Source organism: Nansenia antarctica, assembly GCF_963989245.1.
Source record: "Nansenia antarctica genome assembly, chromosome: 4".
Taxonomy (NCBI): Eukaryota; Metazoa; Chordata; class Actinopteri; order Argentiniformes; family Microstomatidae; genus Nansenia; species Nansenia antarctica.
The window spans coordinates 54310817-54330302 of NC_137689.1; the positions used below are offsets into that span (position 1 = coordinate 54310817).

General features: G+C 44.5%; 4 protein-coding genes across 4 annotated transcripts in view; 2 read left to right on the forward strand and 2 right to left on the reverse strand.

Annotated features, from left to right (window-relative positions):
* Positions 1 to 4352, reverse strand: part of smyd1a (SET and MYND domain containing 1a) — an 8783-nt gene extending 4431 nt beyond the window's left edge. The window contains exons 1-2 of the mRNA XM_080528158.1: positions 4204 to 4352; positions 201 to 377 (exon numbers count right to left, since the gene is read on the reverse strand). Of these exons, the coding sequence (XP_080384284.1) occupies positions 201 to 377; positions 4204 to 4343 (317 nt within the window). The 5' untranslated portion in view covers positions 4344 to 4352. The remainder of the gene's footprint in view (positions 1 to 200; positions 378 to 4203) is intronic.
* A 2466-nt stretch (positions 4353 to 6818) lies between these two features.
* Positions 6819 to 8698, reverse strand: spra (sepiapterin reductase a). Its single transcript, XM_080528276.1, has 3 exons — positions 8262 to 8698; positions 7466 to 7756; positions 6819 to 7033 (listed from the first exon to the last, which is right to left on the reverse strand). Exons 1-3 carry the CDS (start codon positions 8590 to 8592, stop codon positions 6843 to 6845), a joined length of 813 nt encoding a protein of 270 aa, XP_080384402.1. The 5' UTR covers positions 8593 to 8698; the 3' UTR covers positions 6819 to 6842.
* A 1923-nt stretch (positions 8699 to 10621) lies between these two features.
* On the forward strand, positions 10622 to 15766 carry ddrgk1 (DDRGK domain containing 1). Its single transcript, XM_080528789.1, has 9 exons — positions 10622 to 10823; positions 11402 to 11554; positions 12573 to 12712; positions 14171 to 14272; positions 14431 to 14553; positions 14656 to 14694; positions 14818 to 14874; positions 14997 to 15045; positions 15260 to 15766. The coding sequence occupies exons 1-9, from the start codon at positions 10736 to 10738 to the stop codon at positions 15418 to 15420; spliced, it is 912 nt and encodes a 303-aa protein (XP_080384915.1). The 5' UTR covers positions 10622 to 10735; the 3' UTR covers positions 15421 to 15766.
* Positions 15767 to 16124: 358 nt separating this feature from the next.
* On the forward strand, positions 16125 to 18287 carry LOC308156093 (uncharacterized protein; the record flags this gene model as incomplete). The annotated part of the gene is made up of 4 exons (XM_080529453.1): positions 16125 to 16251; positions 17124 to 17312; positions 17461 to 17622; positions 17890 to 18287. Exons 2-4 carry the CDS (start codon positions 17126 to 17128, stop codon positions 18285 to 18287), a joined length of 747 nt encoding a protein of 248 aa, XP_080385579.1. The 5' UTR covers positions 16125 to 16251; positions 17124 to 17125.
* Between the last annotated feature and the right edge of the window lie 1199 nt (positions 18288 to 19486).

Genomic DNA, 19486 nt, shown 5'->3' on the forward strand with positions numbered 1-19486 from the left:
AAATAATTCTGATTCTGATAAAACAATACTTCCACTGCATGATGTGGCTTTGTCCCCTCCGCCCAGAATACTTCCCACTGTCACTCCACCTTATCCTCCCTTCTCCTAGCCCTCTCCCACCCCTCTCCTCATCTTCTCTCTCTCTCTGCTCCTCACCTTCTCTTCTCCTCCCCCCACCCCCCTCCCCCTCCCTTCCTTACCGTACATTCTCACTGGGGGCCTTGCCACTCTTCCTGATGGCAGCACACTCTTGCTTGTGTTCGTCCCAGCATGCCGTCTGGCAGGTGCGGTCGCAGTAGACGGCGAACTTACACTGGACGCAGCGGAGCAGGTTGGCCTGGCGACGGAAACAGCTGTGGCACACCTGCGTGGACAGACTGCGGAGGGGAGAGGTGAAAGGATAGGGGTCAGACAAATGGAACGATAGAGAGATTGTTTGTGGAGGGCCTACTTTATGGAACTTCTGAGTCATAGAAAGCCTGTTCTCCTTAAGATACAGTTCTGTATTCATTTCCATGGGAAAGCGATTATATGTGAAACAACAGATCAGCATTTGATAGCCAACGATGGTTGCTTTTATAGATTTCCAACATTAGATGTTCCAATTTTTAGACTTATAGTAATTTAGTCAGACCCATGGCAGAGCTCCCACCCCCCCTTCAACATCCAAATATCCCCCCAGGGAACAATAGGGGAGTCCTTTGAAGGCCCAGATGCCCTGGGAATGTGGCCTTTACCCTGGGAATAACAAACTAATAGAGGTGTGTGGTAGAGGCAGTGAGAGTCAGAGTTACTGTATATGGCTAAAGGGGGACAGTTATTTTGGGAGAAGTTGGGATGGTAGGAGAGGTTATTATAAACTAGGATATCTTGTTGTGACACTGTAGGTGTCACGCCCTCTACCTCTAGGTAGTGGGCAGTGCCTCCCTCTCTCTCTCTCTCTCCCTCTAATTGGCAGGAGTGGCTTCAGGTGTGCGTTTGTCCGGCTGTTCACAATTACCTCATCGTTAGCCCTGCATAAAGACCCGTTCCAGCCTTCACTTCACTGCCGGATCATAGCTTCAGTTCCACTTCTGTTCAGCCTGACTCCTGTTACCTGCCCTGCCTGCCTGCCCTCCTGCCCGCCTACCTGCCCTCCTGCCCTCCTGCCTACCTGCCCTCCTCCTACCCGCCTGCCTGCCAACTACTCCCCCTGCCTAGACCCCTGCCTGCCTGCCGACTACTCCCCCTGCCTAGACCCCTGCCTGCCTGCCGACTTCTCCCCCTGCCTAGACCCCTGCCTGCCTGCCGACTACTTCTCCTGCCTGACCCCCCCCGCTTGCCTTACGACCATTCTCTGCCTCAGTCCTTAAATAAATATACCTTATTTACTTCAATCAGTCTCTGGTCTGTGTCTGCACTTGGGTTCCCTATCTGATCGTAACAGTAGGAGAGGGGAGACATATCTCTATTGTATCACTGAGGAGGGAGGTCTGCTCTCTGTCAATAGCAAACCCCAAATCTCTTCTTCCCTTCTCACTGCCCTCTTATCATATCCCCTCTCTCCCTGTCTGTTCCTCTCGTCTCCTCCCCTCCTCTCCCTATCCTTTTCCATCTCCTCCCCCTCTCCCTCTCTGTCATACAGACCATGAGAAATATCGTCTCCTATTACTTGTAGGTGACACATTTACGTAATGGTTCTATTCTGAGATGACATTCAAGAAACATGATGACATTCCCCACGCGTCATCCCCCCACCTCCCCCCCTGTCATTGCCCCCCACCCCCCCCTCTCTCTCTCTCTAAGAGATAATTATGTAAATTATAATGTAATGTAATTTATATATATGTTGAGCTCCTTGACTATATTTCTTCTGGGTTAATCATCTTTACTGCAATCTGTTTCTGACTCGTCTCTCATGAATGACCAAGACAAGTCTAAGTATAAATGTGGAAGGGTGTATAAGAAATATACAAGACATTACTATCCCTAAGACAAATATACAAGACATTACTATCCCATCTTACAAAGTAAACAAACTTTGAAGTTTAAAATACAGACATGACTGTTCTATTTTCCGTTATTCTCAAAGGACAAACCAACGGCGACCTTACAGAAAACATTCTGAAACGACAATGAAAATGTCACGTAAAAACAAGACGAACATCAACAGGAATCCAACGCTAGACGGGCATGGCCAGGCAGGCGCTTGATTGGTCACAACCCCAATGGCACTATATTATGACGACAAAAAGCCACCTGTGATAATGCTATTGACACTGAGCTGACTGACACTGTGCCATTCAAACCTGCTTTTTCTTTCCCCGGTCTCAAAACTCATGTACTGCTTTCAGCTGAAGGCCAGCATAGTACAATATGTTATAGAGAGAGTTTATGTGTATATAAATATGCACTCATTCAATATCCCAGAATGAACATGTTGCACTGCTCTTGACACCACCGTGTGTACTCTTGTACACCCCTAGAATAATATTTCCTAGATGTTAATACACAAAGACAAAACAGTTGGATATCAACCTCCTCCTCAGATGACAGACGAAGGTGTGAGCCAAAATTGTGCTTCTAAAATCCTAATAATAAAAGCTTATTGCTAAAAATAGCAATTGTGTGTGTGTGTGTGTGTGTGTGTGTGTGTGTGTGTGTCTGTGTGTCTGTATGTCTGTGTGTGTGTGTCTGGCTGTCTGTCTGTCTGTATCTGTGTGTCTGTGTGTGTATGTGTGTAAACAGTTTATCCGAGCGAGTGTCTAAAAGGAAATGGAACAAGCTTGTTAATGCCTGCAATGATTGTTGGCATCCTGCAAAGCTCTGTGAAGCATCAATATGAACACGTGGCTGCCATACACACAGACACGCACGCAGGCACACACACACGCACACACACACACACACACACACACACACACACACACACACACACACACACACACACACACATACACACACACACACGTGCACACTCTCTTTTTCCTTCCTAGTTTTGGAAAGCACACACACACACACACACTCTCCTCTCTCCAAACAGTACGTCCCAGTGCATACCTGCGGTGTGCTGCTGTGATCTGTCCTAGTGGTGCTAGTTCTTATATGGCCCCCGAGCTTCAGCAAGCATATCTGTGACCAGCATTCCAGCAGACATGGAGACCAACCTCTCCCACCATGGACTTTGAGTGCATCGAACCGACTGCATGTCTATTCCAAGGGCTTGTTCCTACTACAATATTTACTCTATACTGTATGTATATTCTAGGTCTATTCTACAGTATGCCCCTTGCCTTCCTTTCCCCCGTGACCGGCGGCAACGACATGTCATCACTCAAGTGACACATGTTTCCCTTTGCTCTGACTGCATGTCTTACTGGGTGATTGTGCGTGTGCGTGTGTGTGTGTGTGTGTGTGTGTGTGTGTGTGTGTCTGTCTGTGTGTACAGACGTGCATGCGTGCGTGTGTGCAGCTTGGCTGTAAACACGTTGCATTCTTCTTCTGCAAAGCCCTGATGCCTAAGCTAACACCCTTAGACAACAACTCAACACTATGAGTTGAACCTCAATCCATTTAATGCTTATTTTAGTGCAAACTGTCAGAGTGCATACAGATTCCTACCATTCTATCTCTATGAATGCTACATCACATGCTACCAGTACCAGCCACTTGCTACAGAATTCACCAATTCAAATTGGCTAGAGGATGTTTGCTGCTGAATTATTTGAATCTATGCTTGACAGGGGACAGTATGAATCTGAACAATCATGGTGGACTAAATGGCAAAAAGCATGACATCACTCTACTGTATATGACTGGCATATCACTGGGAGGGTGCCAACAGGACTGCATTATGCAAAACAGCTACACAGGCCCCAACTTCCATCTTCAATACCATCAGATATAGCATGCTATTCAGGTAGAAGGTGATATTATCCTTTTTGGGCACTTTACCAAAACATTTTCCACATTTTCTTACGATATGAAATGTAATCAAATACATTGATCAACACATTGATATTTTTAAACCCACAACAACACACCCATACCGTAATCCACTCACCACTATGAGATACAGATACACAACCCAACCACCAGGTCACCCATGACCCAAGCATGACAATACAACGCAACTTTATTTGTCCAACTGTTACGGACATTGCTCTGCTCTCAACATCTCTGAAACAACATACTGACACAAACCTCCATGCAATAAGGCCGTACCTGTCGAAGACGACCGCGGCGTAGCTGGCTTCTGCGAAGACCACGTCCCCCGCATACAGCTCCGTGGTGGCCCTCAGGCCTCGTCCCTTCTTCTCCCCCGCATCAAACACCTCCACACTCTCCATGTTCTCCAGAGTCATACCAGGGATAAGACTGAACAATAAACAGACAGAGAGAGAGAGAGAGAGAGAGAGAGAGAGAGAGAGAGGGAGGGAGGGATGTGGCTAGCAGCAGCGACAGGAGAGGCCCTATCTGCACACACTAACTTACACTGCCCCCAACCCCCACCCCCCCACCCCCACCCCCACCAAAAAAACTCCCAGCACCTGCCCCTCTCTCCTCAGCAATAACCCTGCCTGGCCAAAAATAGACTGGCCCTCCAGGGACCATACCACCATCAGAGGCAGGGGTGGAGGTGAGAGTTGGGGTGGGGGAAGTCGGTAGGTCTGGGGAGAGCTCCACAGGGAGAGAGTTGTGTGTGGGTCTTCCTGGGTGCTGTCCCTTACTTTAGGGTTATTTCAGGCCTCGAGGGTATTTTAGTCGGGGCAGCTGTGTCTGTCTATCAGGGGAGGTAGGTACAGTAGGAGGTGGCTGGCTGGGAACAGGACTGATCGAATAGTCCCCCTCCACTCTCTGTCTCTCTCTCTTCTCTCCCTCTCTCTCTTTTATTATCTCTCCCTTTCATTCACTAGCTATTGTATATGTTATTACCAACATTACTGTGTGAAACTCTCACAAGTCACCAGTTCTATTTCACTCCTCTCTCTCTGCTTTCTATCCTACATACTTCTCGCTACGCTCCCTGTTTAGTCATCTTGAGATCATGTGCATTACAGATAAACTATCTATCTGCCTACTCTTCTTCACCCCCACTATCCCTCTGTACAGTTCATTTACTGTTACTAATACAAAATGAAGTAATCCTCTTCTAGCATTGTGACTTCCATTGTGGCACCTGGTCCTAACAGAGATTTAGGTGCTTATGATGACTGATGTTTTGATGATTCACTTACTTTATACAATCGCATTGGATAAAAGCGTCTGGTAAGTGTCAATGTAAATGTAGGTTGAGCATGCATATTTCTTCTTACTTCTGTTTTGTCATATTGAGCCATACATCAAGATGATGGTGCAATACAGATAAACATCGAGGACTGCAAAAATCAAGATGGCGAAATCTAGGTCCAGTATTCTGTGGTAGAGATCATGCAATTAGAGGAGACTGCTTTGTCTCTGCACTCAAATACAATTACTATTTAATACTAAGCCATAAAACCTCCTTCAGTCCTGGTTTACAGTATGGTCCATGGCAACATCCTATCCACTCTGTAACGCTGCTAATATCCTGTCTCAACATATCAGGGTTTGACATGGATATCCATTTTTAAAATAGGAAACAACGCAGTGATGTGTAATATTTTCCTTTACACTTCACACCGTGATTCATATTAGGGAATAAATGGCACCTTTCTAAACAAGAGAAGAAGCTTTGAGGCTTCCACAGCCTTTGAGAGACTAACTGTTTACATTGGGAGTGTGGAAGAGAGGTGGGGATGAGGGGTGGGGCTGATGGGGGATAGGATTGTGTGGGGGTCAGGGTTAGAGAGTGTGTGTGTGTGTGTGTGTGTGTGTGTGTGCGTGTGCGTGTGTGTGTACAAGTAGAGCATTTTCCCCTATTTGTCCTGCTTTAGTCAAAGCTCTGGCTGTTGCCTGGTATTAGATAAACTCTTACACACTATGACCACCTCTGTATTACAAACTACACACACCACCACCACCAATGACCAGTCCTCCAACCACAAAACACCACACCTACACATCATCATAGTATAATTATTTAATTAATTACAAAATTACTTCACTTTCAGATGAGAATTATATTATTGAAACAGTAGTTTTCATTATAGACTATAAACATACTGCAGAAATGCACATATAATAAATGGAATAATACTTATAATTTATTTCATGATTCTCAAGTGTTCGGTTGCACAGTACTGTATAGCATTTGCAGATCAATCAAAAACAGCAAAACTATATTCATACAGTAAACTTGTTAATACAAAGATAAAGTCATATGCACTTTCTGTAGGAATGTGTCAAATATCACAAAAGCATGTCTATAATAGATCTGGAAAACATTGTCAGACAGAATGGAATGCATCTATTAAATGACATTTTGAAAGCACAAGTACACTTTGCTACAAATCTTACAAAGGATGACCTTCACGAAAAGCACTGCATGCTTTTATTTCAGTACACAATGGTCTTCTTTAACAGACACTATTTAGAAAGGCAACATTGTCTGAGAGCAGACAGATTAGTTTTACGCATATCAGCAGCGTACACGGCTTAAGGCACAATTCAATCATTGTGTATGTTCATAATCGTCACATCATCACAGAGAAATGGGAACTAATCCACATTAAATCAACATTTCCCTGCATTCCTCTTTATGTGATTACTTTGGGTTTATGGTTTGCCAGGCCCGGTGGCTTTACAAACACAGACAAGCGCATCAGCACCACTGTAGCTGATCGCATCTCTCTCCTTCCCTCCCTCCCTCCCTCCCTCCTTCCCTCCCTCTCTCCTTCCCTCCCTCTCTCCTTCCCTCACTCTCTCCCTCCCTCCTTCTCTTCCTACTGCTCGTAGTAGTCGATATGTGCCCCGGAGGGATAGTTGTCCTCCAGCAGCAGCTTCACCAGCTTGGCGCAGGACTCTGGACAGGTGACCAGCTGGCCCTGGGAGTGCGTGTCTGAGAGAGTCTTCCTCAGGCTGGGGTCTGCCGTGCCTGACCGGGCCTCCGCATGCATGTCTGTGTCCAATGGACCTGGAGAACCACGGGGGACAGGAGAGGAGAGGACATCAGTAGGACATCAGCAGTATCTGGAGTCACTCGAGTCCCTTTTACACACAAACCAAACATTTTTACCAGCAATTTGTAACCCAGGTCAATAGATGGGAGTGCTAGAGAGGACGGAGGAGAGGAGCTGGGCTTGTCCTTGTCAGCTAGTCAGTAGATAGGGAGCCCGTAGGAAGGACACAGGCCTTGGCTGAAGTCCATGGCTACAGCCGACTTGAAAGTGGATATCGAGTATGTGCATGCCCACCTAAAGCCTCTAAAGCCTCTATCAAAGGCTAATATAGATATGGATCACATTCATATTCATATAATAACCATACTGTATATAATACAGCTCATCTCTGGCCTACCCTAGAGCCTAACTGATAGTGTATCTATCTGGAGTCGAGTGAGGCCTACCTGGGGCATAGTTCAGCACCCGTATCCCCGGCTCCTCCTCGGCCAGTACTCTGAACATCATGTCCCTGGCTGCCTTGCCCGTGCTGTACAGCACCCACGAGGGGAAGGGCTGCACAGCACACAGCGAGCTGACGTTGACCACGCAGTGCCGCAGGCCTGGCCGCTGTGGAAACGCCTGCAGGACCCCGGCTGTCAGGCTGAGGGCGGAGCTGACGTTGAAAGACAGGTAGGAGTCTATCTCCATCATGTCGGTGAAGCTCTGGGCGTAGCGAGACACATCACCCAGAGAGGCTGGACGGAGGGGGAGAGAGGGAGGGCAGGGGGGAGAGAGCGAGGGCAGGGAAGGTGAGAGAAGAGAGAGAGAAAGAGGGAGGGGTGGTTGGGATAGAGGGAGGGAGTGTGTGTGTGTGTGTGTGTGTGTGGGGGGGGGGGGGGGGTAGATTATACAGTGTAATTGCAGCAGATCAAGTAATCAGCAGTATCAAATTATACAGTTAAAGCCTCCAAAAGTTCTGCTCAGTGTTCAATTTTTTGGTTTTCGGGGGTATATTCTGACATGCACAATATTGCAATAGCCTATAGCCTAATGTGATTAATAAAAATGATGTTAATCTCTCATTCCAATGTTAAAATCCAGGCCTAATATTAAAACAGTTGGAGAAAAAAAAAGGGAATATTTTCTGAGGACCAGCTCTGATTAGTATAATTTGGACACTTTCTTTCGGGTGTTAGTAGACATGATGCAATGTAAGAAAAATATTAAACATTACACAGATAAGGCCAAAAGGACCCTTACCTGCATTATTAATCAGAATGAGATGCTCGATATCCTCGAAGGACATCTCTTTCGCCGCTCGGACGACGCTTTCCACCCCTTCCTTCATCCCCAGGTCGGCGACCACACACCGAGTCACCAGCCCCGCTCTGCCTGCGTCCGACGCGGCTAGTTCAGCTTGGATGTCCCGGAGCATGTCGCCGGACCGAGCCGCCAAAACGAGCACCGACTTAGGTTTGAGAAACCTGGAGAACTCCGTTGCCAGAGTTCGGCCAAATCCCCTGGACGCCCCGGTGATGATGCAAAGTGCTCTTCCCAGGTCCTTCGCGTCTGGCGCGATCACGGCCTGCATCTTAATGACACGAGTGAGTGAAACGTACAATTACAACTGTGCTGTGTACAGAGACCGACTTCTTTTAAAGGTTCGTGTGATCAACTTTCTCCCATTGATCAGTCTCGACTCGAGGATCAAAACAAATATGGGCACCCATAACACCGCCCCTAGTCCCGCCCCCTTTATGATGTGCAATTATTTTGTATGGATGCAGAAGACATAATAATAATATAATGTACAGTAGGCTAAACCTACAGATTAGACACTATGGGCAATATATCCTGGACATACATTTTTCAATCCAGTAATCTTGGCCAATGGTGACCTATGGTGGTATTGTGTCATTTTACTTGGTTGAGTAGGCTATTGGTTGGTATAGTTTTGCCATTGTTGTGCAAAATTATATTTGGAAAGCTTTTTGTATTGAGAAAAAGCTTGTGAATTTCAACAGTTACCTGCTAGCAAATGCATACTTGTATACATTTCCATGACTCAAGTCAGATGAGATCAGCATTCTGAAGATTATATCGAATTTATCTGAAGTAGAATGCATGCATTGCATGTATGAAATCAACATCATACACTAAATGTGTGCCATGTCGTGTGTGTCTGTGAAATATTAGCGGTGCTGATCAGTGAAAGATAATGATCTCACATTTCAAGGCCTGACCTGACTGTTACAGTCGCTCTAACATTATGTTCAAATGTGGAACCGACGATTCTACTGTTATCTCAACATAATATCAGTATAATATATATATTATTATATATTTATTTTTGTACAGACGTGTATTGTTTCTTCAGAAGAATTCAATGTAGAGATTATAGGCATTAAGAATTATGTGTGGTGGACGTTTCCATAAGCTCCCTAGAATCACTCCCCCAGTCTCTTTTGAAACTATATAGCTAAAACCGACTGCAGTAATACAACCAATTGTGTTATTACATTGTCATATGCAGTACAGTGCACAACGATATAGCCGACTTGCATGCAACACCAGACATAGTGAGGAGAAAGCATTGGATCAAAAGGTACATTCAGTTCTCTCAGTTCAGTCATGCCTTTACAATTCACTGTAGCTGTGAAGTATGCCCACTTTTTACATAGCCTAATATTCTGTTGATAATCAAATATAATACCAGTGATATGGTCTGAATAGAGGGTTGTTTCCACAGTACAAATACCTGCCCTGATCTTTACCATGGTTTAAGTGATTGACCCTGTTTCTCGTCTGTGGTGAAAAATATGAAAAGAATTTGACATGACAAAAAAATATTTTGCCCAGTTTCACGCCCTGAACACAGATGTTTCTGGTCAACTTAATCAGATGTAAAATTGATATTGCATCATTTGCACATTGCAGAATTGTAATACACAGTATTACACATTGTAATAATAATGATGAAACAATCAATGTCACATATTTTGGAATTAGTATATTAATACTATGCATTGTATGTTGTTAACCTTACTTAAAATATCAGATTCATACCAGCAATGTAGGCCAAACGTCTATGTTTTCAATAAAGCATTGAAATGTTGTAGGCCTGGTCACTCTTAACTCATTAAGACGAGTCGTAATATGTAGGCCAACTAACTATACTATACTAACTATATATAAACAATAATAACAAATAGGATTTGAAGAATATGTTTGTGTGGTGCCGATATAAACTATTGGGTGAGTAGGGCTAGACTACAGAAGGAGGGTACACAAATTGCATAACTGCCACTGAGACTTCTCTCTTGCAGCAGGTTAACTCTTCACATGGTTCTGTACCTGGCCGGTTTTCCTTCCGTATAATTTTGCCTTTTTGCTCAATTACGGGACTCTCTGGTCACCTACGTATTAATAAATTCACCTTGAGATGTTGCAGTCAGACTGAACTCTGATCTTTTTCAAGACCACCTAATTTTGAGGCCGTTATAATTCAAGACCGTTATAAAATCGAAGGCCATTATAAAAACCACGGCCGTTATAACTCTTCCTGTCCACACGGTGGCAGTGTTGTTACTCACAGAGAGGTCATGACTCGTCACGTGATGGTGGTGTTTGAAGCACAACAGACGTGTCGGAGAGATAGTGCTAAACTGAAATTAGCGAAACAAGTGTGACAACATGTGACATTCGTTGCAATTAGGCTAGATTGAACGTTTACTATGGATATCGTGGTGTATTTGATAGCTGCAGCGATCCTTATTGTCTTGATTGTCTTTGCGGTGAAGGTCCGAGGAAAGACAGAGGAAGGTAAAGGAGAAAGAACACCAGCTAGCGAGCTAACCAAGCCAGTTTGCTCAGCCCATCTGTGACTGGCTTATTAATGTATCAATGTGGATGTTTATAATATACAGGCTTATCTAGGTGCGTGCGTGTGTGTGTGTGTGCGTGTGTGTGTGCGTGTGTGTGTGTGTGTATTATACTGTATATCACATCCACATTTATAAATTAATATATAAGCCTCGCTATTGCTTGCTATGATGTTGACATGTTTGACAGCTGCTGCTAATCGATGTCAGAGAATAGTAGGTCTGTGTGTGCAAACTAAAAAGCAGTGATGCAGTTTTCGAGGTATGGGCTGGGACCGTATTGATTTGAAAGTCTGAGGTCCGGACTTGAGTTCTGTTCTAGAGTCAACGTTGTTTGCTTGGTTAAGCATTACTATACTAGAAAGACTTTGACCATAATACGTTCGCCTGCTCATCTCTGTTGGTTTGTGTTTAGGCAGTATGAGAACGTGAGGCTGAAGGTGAAAGTGTGAGTCTCACGCCAGAAACGTGAGTTGACAACCCTGGTCTGTCTCTCCCTCCCTCCCTCTCTCTCTCCAGCTGATATTGAACAGAGACAGGATGTTGCTGCTCGTGTGGCAGTTCGCCCTCAGGTGGCAGAGGAGAGGGGCGCAGGGATGCCCCGTCGCCGTAGAAACCTCAACAGCAGGGTGATTGCCCACAGGCGTGCCCAGAGGGATGCGTCCGACAATGGTAAAGGAAGCAGCAGACAATCATCAGTTAGTGGTATAAATCATGAGCCCACACTGGCAGACACACACATTTTAGATGCTTTATTTATGTCCACATACAAAGTATAATTCTAAAGGACATAAATACTAACAGTGCATTTTGATATCATAGAAACAATCTGTTACAGTAATGCTGAGCCAACAACCAGTTCTGCCACACACAGGATGTTATTCGCACCAGATGATACCAGTGGGTTGACAGATACGGTATCAATACAATAAGACAGACAGTATCCCGCTCATGGGTACAGGAAGCACCGCCTTCTCCATATTGAGCGGCTACCAATAATAGCGGATATTGAGCAGTATTTTGCTAACTGTTTGGCCCTTCTCTTAGGAAGACCAGCCATATGAAGGCCTCTAACAACAGACTTATGAACATGGCCCAGGCTGCCAAATATAAAAACTAAAAGTTGACATCTGTAGCCCAGTTGTGATATGGCCTGCTCCAGCTGTTGGTATTTTAAGATTTTGGTTAAAAAGGCTTCCTCTAGGCTATGGTCAAAGGTGCAGCCAACTTCTAAAATAAGCACACACACACACACACACACACACACACACACACACACACACACACACGTTTGCCAACAGTAACACCTGATAAACCAACACTTTATGTGGAACATCACTACCAGTCACTGGAAGTAGACTCCCAATATTCCCCTCTCCCTCCCATGCAACGTTCTTCTGTTGAATATTGCTCAAACTAGTGTGAGTGTGTGTGCTGCTCTCTGGGAATCATTGAGCAGAATCAGAGTGCAAAAACTCTCACTGATGTATTTAACACGGTATGAGAGTTCTTTAGGAGTTAAACACAGACCTCACTTTTTCGATAGTAATGATCCAGCTGCACGCAAAATGCTGATAGTTCGAGACGGTAAACACTATGGATTGACCAAATATGCACATGAAAATGGATTTTGAGTAAAATTCCCCTTTTAATAACACATACATACCGGGTTGATGAATTGTTTATTTAGAGGACAGCCCGGGGGAGGCAGCAGTGGATGAGGAAGAAGAGGAGGAGGAAGAACAGCAGGAGTTCCAGGCCGCAGGAAAAGTGGGAGCCAAGAAGCAGAGGAAGCTGGAGGAGAAGCAGGCCAAACGTGCTCAGAGAGAGGTGGGAGAGAGACCACAGCATTAGAATGCCTCCTCTGCTCTCATTCTCTCACATCAATCCCTTCAATCCAGTCTGTGTATGAGGAGTCAGCAAGGCTAGAGGGGGAGTTGGTGATGTTTTGGAACTAAATGCAGCCCATGATAACCAATTAGAGATGCTCCGATCAGGGTTTTTGGTGCCGATCACTGGAATCAGTGATCTGCCGATCCGATATCACCGATCACCGATCACAGCGTCGAAAATGGCAATTGAAGCATTCTATTTATTGTGTAGCATTATTTATGTTTTAAATTATTCTTAACACCATTGACATTGTATATTAAGTATTTAAATGAAATTAGGAGATGAGAAAGTATCATGAATTGACGACCATCTGTTTTATTGAATTCACAACCACCTGTAGCTTACTTCAGGAAAAACAAATAAAATGTGAAAATAAAAATCATAATAAATAAAATGTACACTGTCACATCAAATGTGCAACATTCCACTCGAATGAGAGGAACTAGGGGCTCTTAGAGAACTTGGAGCTTATACTGTAACTGTAGCTTTCCTGAGGAACAATAAACATACCCAAACTAAACTGCAACATAAACAGGCTATAGCCAAATATAAAATACTGTTTCAAGTCAGTCAGTTTCAAGTCATATTTAGGAGGAGATAAGACAGCAAGTCAGCAATAATCAATAAAACAAAAAAACAAAACATTGCACCTAAGGAGATTTCAGACTCAAACCTTACTTCTGATTAAGCAGCATCACTGGCAGATTAGCCTTGAGAAATACAAGCATCTCAGCGTTTTTGGCACTCAGCCTGTTCCTCTTATCATCTAAAATATGTCCTGCTGCTGAAAAGTCGCTCGCTATCTACACCTGTGCAAGGTGCACAGAGGAAGGTGCACAGAGGAAGACCTAAAACTCACGCGCTAATAGTTGTTGTTGCTATGGGCCAAGTGACTTCCTGCTCGCGGGGTCACATGACGTCGGTGAACACTACCTACACTACGCTCGTGAAGTCGCGCTGGAACTCTGACCAGCACTCGTGGAACGCCTCTCGTCCAATCAAAGCACTCGGTCCCTTTATGACGTCGAGCCCAGTGTGCGCTTCGGCGCGCTCTGAGCGAATCGACGAACGCAGCAAATGCCGTATGATATTCGTGGTATTGAAAGACCTTGCGTGCGTTCCTCCGCAAGGTATTTCTTTTGAGCAGACATTACAAACGGCATATTTGTTGTCTCTTTCCGACACTGTGTAATATTTCCAGACTGGCGACGCCATTTTGTAAACTGATCGGTCATGTTTGATCGGCCGTTTTGAGAACTCCGATCAAAACCGATCAAGGCCATATCGGCCGATACCGATCGGCGCCGATCAGATCGGAGCATCACTATAACCAATACATTTCTGTGATTGCAGATGAAATTGTCATGGATGATTTTTCTTCTCTGTATTCCCTAGGCTGAACAGGAGGAGAGAGAGGAGAGGAAGAGGATGCAGGAGCTGAGAGAGCAGGAGAGACGCAAGGACGACGATATGGAGAGAGAGCAGGAGCAGAGAGAGGTAACACACACACACACACACACACACACACACACACATATTAGGCATGTCAAACAGATCTGTCACAGGCACTGACCAGCACATCACAGCACTCATCCCTCACATTCATTCTTTCTTCCTCCCAGTTCATTCCTTTCTCCTATTCTGTTGTTCTGTAGGAGGAAGAGGAGCGACGGTCCAAAGAGGAGCAGGAGAAGAGAGATGAAGAGGAGTACCTGCGGCTCAAAGAGTCCTTTGTGGTCGAGGAACAAGGAGAGGTTGATGAGCCCACTGAGGAAGAGGTAATTTACAAATATTAGTCACATGATTTATTTCTATCGGGAATGACTGAATATGAATGTATTTACTATTCCTCTTACTGTACCTTTGTTATTTTCTACTAGTCACGTAACCTTCTACAAGAGTTCATCCAGTACATCAAGGTAAGAGAGGACACGTGTACAACTGTGCTCCTGTGTACTGACTAGGCTATACTATACTCAAGTAGACTATTGAGTACACTTGTACAGGTTTGAAACCCCTGTTCCTCTGGCTCTCTCTCTCAGGACTCTAAGGTAGTGTTGCTTGAAGACCTAGCATCACACTTTGGATTGCGCACACAGGTGAGTGGAGGCGTGTGTGCGTGTGATGTGTCAAATGGGGTTAAAGATGCACATCAAGCAAATGATTGGTTGATGGAATCGGGTGGAATTCTGACCTGAACTCCCTCTGTTGTCTATTAAAGGATGCCATTGCTAGACTGCAGGACCTGTTGGCAAATGGTTCCCTCACAGGTGAGCATGACAGAGAGCTTGCTAAAAGCAAGATACAGATTTCAGTCTCCATGTTGATCTCCACAGAGTCTATTACAACAGCCAGTATTGGCTGAGATTTATTTTGTAACTGCAGGCCCATTCAATCAAAAGCTTCCCCTCCTTTTGCAATCAATCGACCTTTCTCTCCTCTTCCTCCCTCTTTCTTTCGGTCTGTTCCTTCTCTGTCCTCCAGGAGTGATAGACGACAGAGGGAAGTTCATCTCCATCACTCCAGAGGAGCTGAACGCTGTCGCCCAGTTCATCAAACAGAGAGGCAGAGTCTCGATCAGTGAACTGGCCCAAGCTAGTAACTCCCTCATCAACCTTGTGCCAGAGATACGCAACACAGCCTGACAGAGAACAACACGCACACACTCACACACACACACACACACACACACAGAATTGGTCAATAATTTGCAACTCCCATGTACAGGAAAACCTTGCAGCCTGATTTGTAATGCCTCAAACTGATTTGTAATGCCTCAAACTCAGCAGACACATCAGCATACCTACAAGCATTTTACACAGACCCCACATTTTTATTTCATACACTGGTCCTGGATTATGGGTTGCCTCGTAAAACCAGCCAGATATCCGAGGCTAGGATTATGGTTGCTTTCATAGAATTCTTCCTTTATCCTCTGTCTCCTGCTTATCTTAACTGTGAGTACATGTTTGAATAAAGTTGACTTGTGAATGGGTAATTGTTCCTCATTTGTTGCCATTTATCTCCTACCCCTACAAACACACTACCATTTAGATACCATTTATTCTTTGACCAAATAGCTTTTTATGTGTTGGTTGCATTATCAGCCAACAACATCTTCAAGCATCTTATAATATATCGATTGTATTTAGGTCAAATGTATTGTTTTATTGTTCCATGGAAAGTGAAAACAGACAAAGTAAAGCATAATTTGACAGTCTGTAACTCATATTTAATTAAATCAGCGTTACTTTAATTGCTGTCCTACCGTGACACTCGTGTCAGTAATTTCCGGGTATCCCGGAAGTCTGCTTCCCAGCTTCAGCTGATTGCAGTTGCTATGAAAGAAGCAAGTAAGATATAGATACATGATGTCAACTGCGAATAAATATATTTTTGGAAACGAACTTCAAACCTAAAAGTATACGTGAAGAACTAGATTTTATGGCCTTGGATTCACTTGTGTGTTCGCTTTGGTAAGTAGTTCGCCTGGGTTGTTATTGGGCGCATCCGTCGTTCGTAGCTTGAATGACAGCTAGCCTAATGACAGCTAGCCGAATTCATAGTTAAAATGAAATATGTGCATAATTTCACTAATGACGTTTTTTAACATTGCGTATCCATCATTACAATGAATTTGCTAGTTATAACTAGCTTTTAGTCACTGTCAGTTTCCTCCTTTATCACGTGCTTGCTGTTGCTTGCTGTTGCTGGTTAGTCATGGGTTAACCTCAACGAGAACAGTTTCCTAGTTAGGAAAGCCTGCATTGGGGAAATAGTTTTGCAAAAAACATTCTTTCGAAATATTTTTTAATTCTTTCAGGTTTTCTACAAATTTCTCCTCTACTAAATATTCCTTCCTGGTCGAAAAGAGAGTACATAACAAGCAACCATTCTACAAGCATGTATATCAGGGTTATTGGAATGTAACATCCAATGAAATTGCGAGCACATTCTCCCATCGCTTCATCCAGTCCGATCCAAGGCAAAGCTAATAAACAATTCTCCAGACCTGATAACGTGAGGACAACGCTATTTGCATGTATGGCAATGCTAGACTACTCAAGGGTTAAATGACAGCTAAAATGCCTCACCTACTAGATCCCCATGACAACCACAGCCACAACTCTCAATTTCCTCATATCTTGGTTTCATAAAAAAGTATTCATGTCAAAAAGACTTCTACAGTACAGTCAACTTCAGACTGGGGCATACTTTTATTGAAGCATTAACTTTTGTCACTTGTGGTTCGTTTTGACGGCAAACCCTAGCCAGAGATTTTAAGAATGCTCTACTATGCCATAGCTCTTAACCCTTTCTCTCTCCCTCCTCTTCCTGTCCCCTCCAGCCATGACGCTGAGTATGTCTCCGGCTGCAGTATGCCAGTGTTTCACGCTGGTTGCCCTGTGCACCTCCATTGCCGACCCCAACTGGATCCAGGTCCGGAACGGCACTGATCCCGATGGCAAACAGCCACCTATATATATATATGGAGTGGCCTTCACCCTGCATGCTGCACAGAACCTCACTGACACAGGTGAGCTTCTATGCCCGTCCGTCCGTTTGTCTGGGTGGTGTGGATGGCTGGGGGATGTGGTTGCTCCATGCCCTAGCAGCTCTCTGCTACGGCACTGTGGGTGCACTGTGGGGATGTATTTCCAACGTGTACTGTATGTTCCCTGCAGGTCCCCTGGGTGGTGTGAATGGCTGGGGCATGTGGCTGCTCTATGCCCTAGCAGGCCTCTGCTACAGCGCTGTCCTGCTCTCCAGCTCCTCCTTTTTAATGGACTTCCTAGGTGCTGGGATGTCCTACCCACGACTGGTGGTGTCTCTACACATCTCCACAGGTAATCCCACATTTCTCCCTCTCTCTATGTCTGTCTCTCTCTCTCCCTCTGTATCTCTCTCAGTCTCACTCTCTTTCTCTTTAATATCACTATTTCTTATTTCTACTTTCTTTCTTTCTATTTCTTTCTCTCACTCTTTCTGAAAGATGATCTAGTTTACATCACTATCTCCATAGTACTTTACTGTTTTTCGTTATTGTTTTGTTTTTTTGTCCCCTTACCTCTCTCTCTCTCTCTCTCTACCACACTCTCTACCTCCCTCCCTAGTGGTTCTCCTGCTGTCTGTTGTGGGAGTGTGCGGGGTCTGCCTGTACGTCATCTACAGTAACCTTCAGGAGGGGAAGCTGGGGGTGCTGTGGGCAGGGGCAGGGGGCTTGGTCTGGCCTGGTGGTGGGGGATTCAGGACAGCAGGGATGCAGCCCTCCCCAGGGGAGAGCTTCTACATTGCAATGCTGGGCCTGCTGTTCTCCAGTCTGGCCTCTATTATCAACCTGTGTGGCCCGGGAGCTGGGGGCACTACCTCCTCCCCAACCCAGAGGGATTACACTGGCCTGGAAGAGGGAGAGGGGGAGGACAGCGACACAGACCCCCTTATCCCCAGACAGCAGGGACAAAGGGCAGCCAGTGGGGAGGAGTGGGGGGAGGTGTTCCCTGAATGTGACTGAAACCGGGCGGTGTGGTAGTCAGTGATGGTAATCTGCTGAAGTGAAGAATTCTTAAAAGCAGGGTAGAGGTTGCAAAATGTGGTCCAACAGGTAACTATGGCTCAATTTACTTAATGCTGTTCATATGGGCCGTAGTAGTAGACTTGTTTGGGGTAGCGACAGTATGCTAGCCTCCTTGGTCACATGTTAGATCCCTACCCCTGCTACACTGAAGGAATCCAGTCAGGAACCAAAGAAAAGACCAAAAACTGTTTCCTAATGTTTGTTTGTACCCTAACACTCACCTTTCCTATCTAATAGGAATAGAGGTGTGTGCACAGTTGCTCAATATGGGATTAGTAACTCATTTATAGATGTTTTATTTATTATAGCATTTTGAGTGTGGAATTTTAATGGTTTTAACAGCAAAGCCCAACCTTTGAGCTGAACAGAGAGTTGTGGTTTTTGTCTAAAATGTTATTGAGGTCTGTGGTTCTGTTCACAGGGGAGTAAAACAACACACCATTGCTCTAACCTCATGAGGCGTACGTTATATTTTTCAAGAATCAATGGCTATATGTATTTTATTTAAAATAAATAAATTACAGATTTCCCCCTTAAATCTAGGGATGCAGAACAGTTTGGCCGTTGTGTGGGGGCAAGTGAGAGATTATATATTATGCCATACCACCTGTATAACACAACATTGCTAAATGAAGGTTGTGAATGTAAAGCCTCATTGTTCAAATTCTAAAGAGGTACAAGGGGGGAATGTTCAGGATCAGTGAACTGTTTCAAACTGTTTCATGCCGGAAAAAGATGCTGAATAGACACAGCACAACATTTTAGTTCCTGAACATAGCTTGATTTGTGACTCCCTTTTCCTGTTTCTTTTTACAGGTTGTTTTTATAACAGAAGTGTTCTCTTTTGTTAACTTAACTAACCTTTTTGCACAGTTGTCTTCCAATGTGACACTTTTCCTTTACCCTGTGGTTGACAGAATTACTAGAGTTACTAGTAAGAAACTATAGAAACTCAATCTACAGACCAGGGTTGAATGGGTTAAATTTCAAATTCAGTCAATTCAGCAAGGGAATTTCATTTAAAAGTGAAACAGAAAAACATTTGACCTAAAAAGTGGAACTCTTTTCAGTTAATTCAGTATACTTCCTGAATTGACTAAATTGAAATTCAACTGACACCAACTGTTATGGGACCA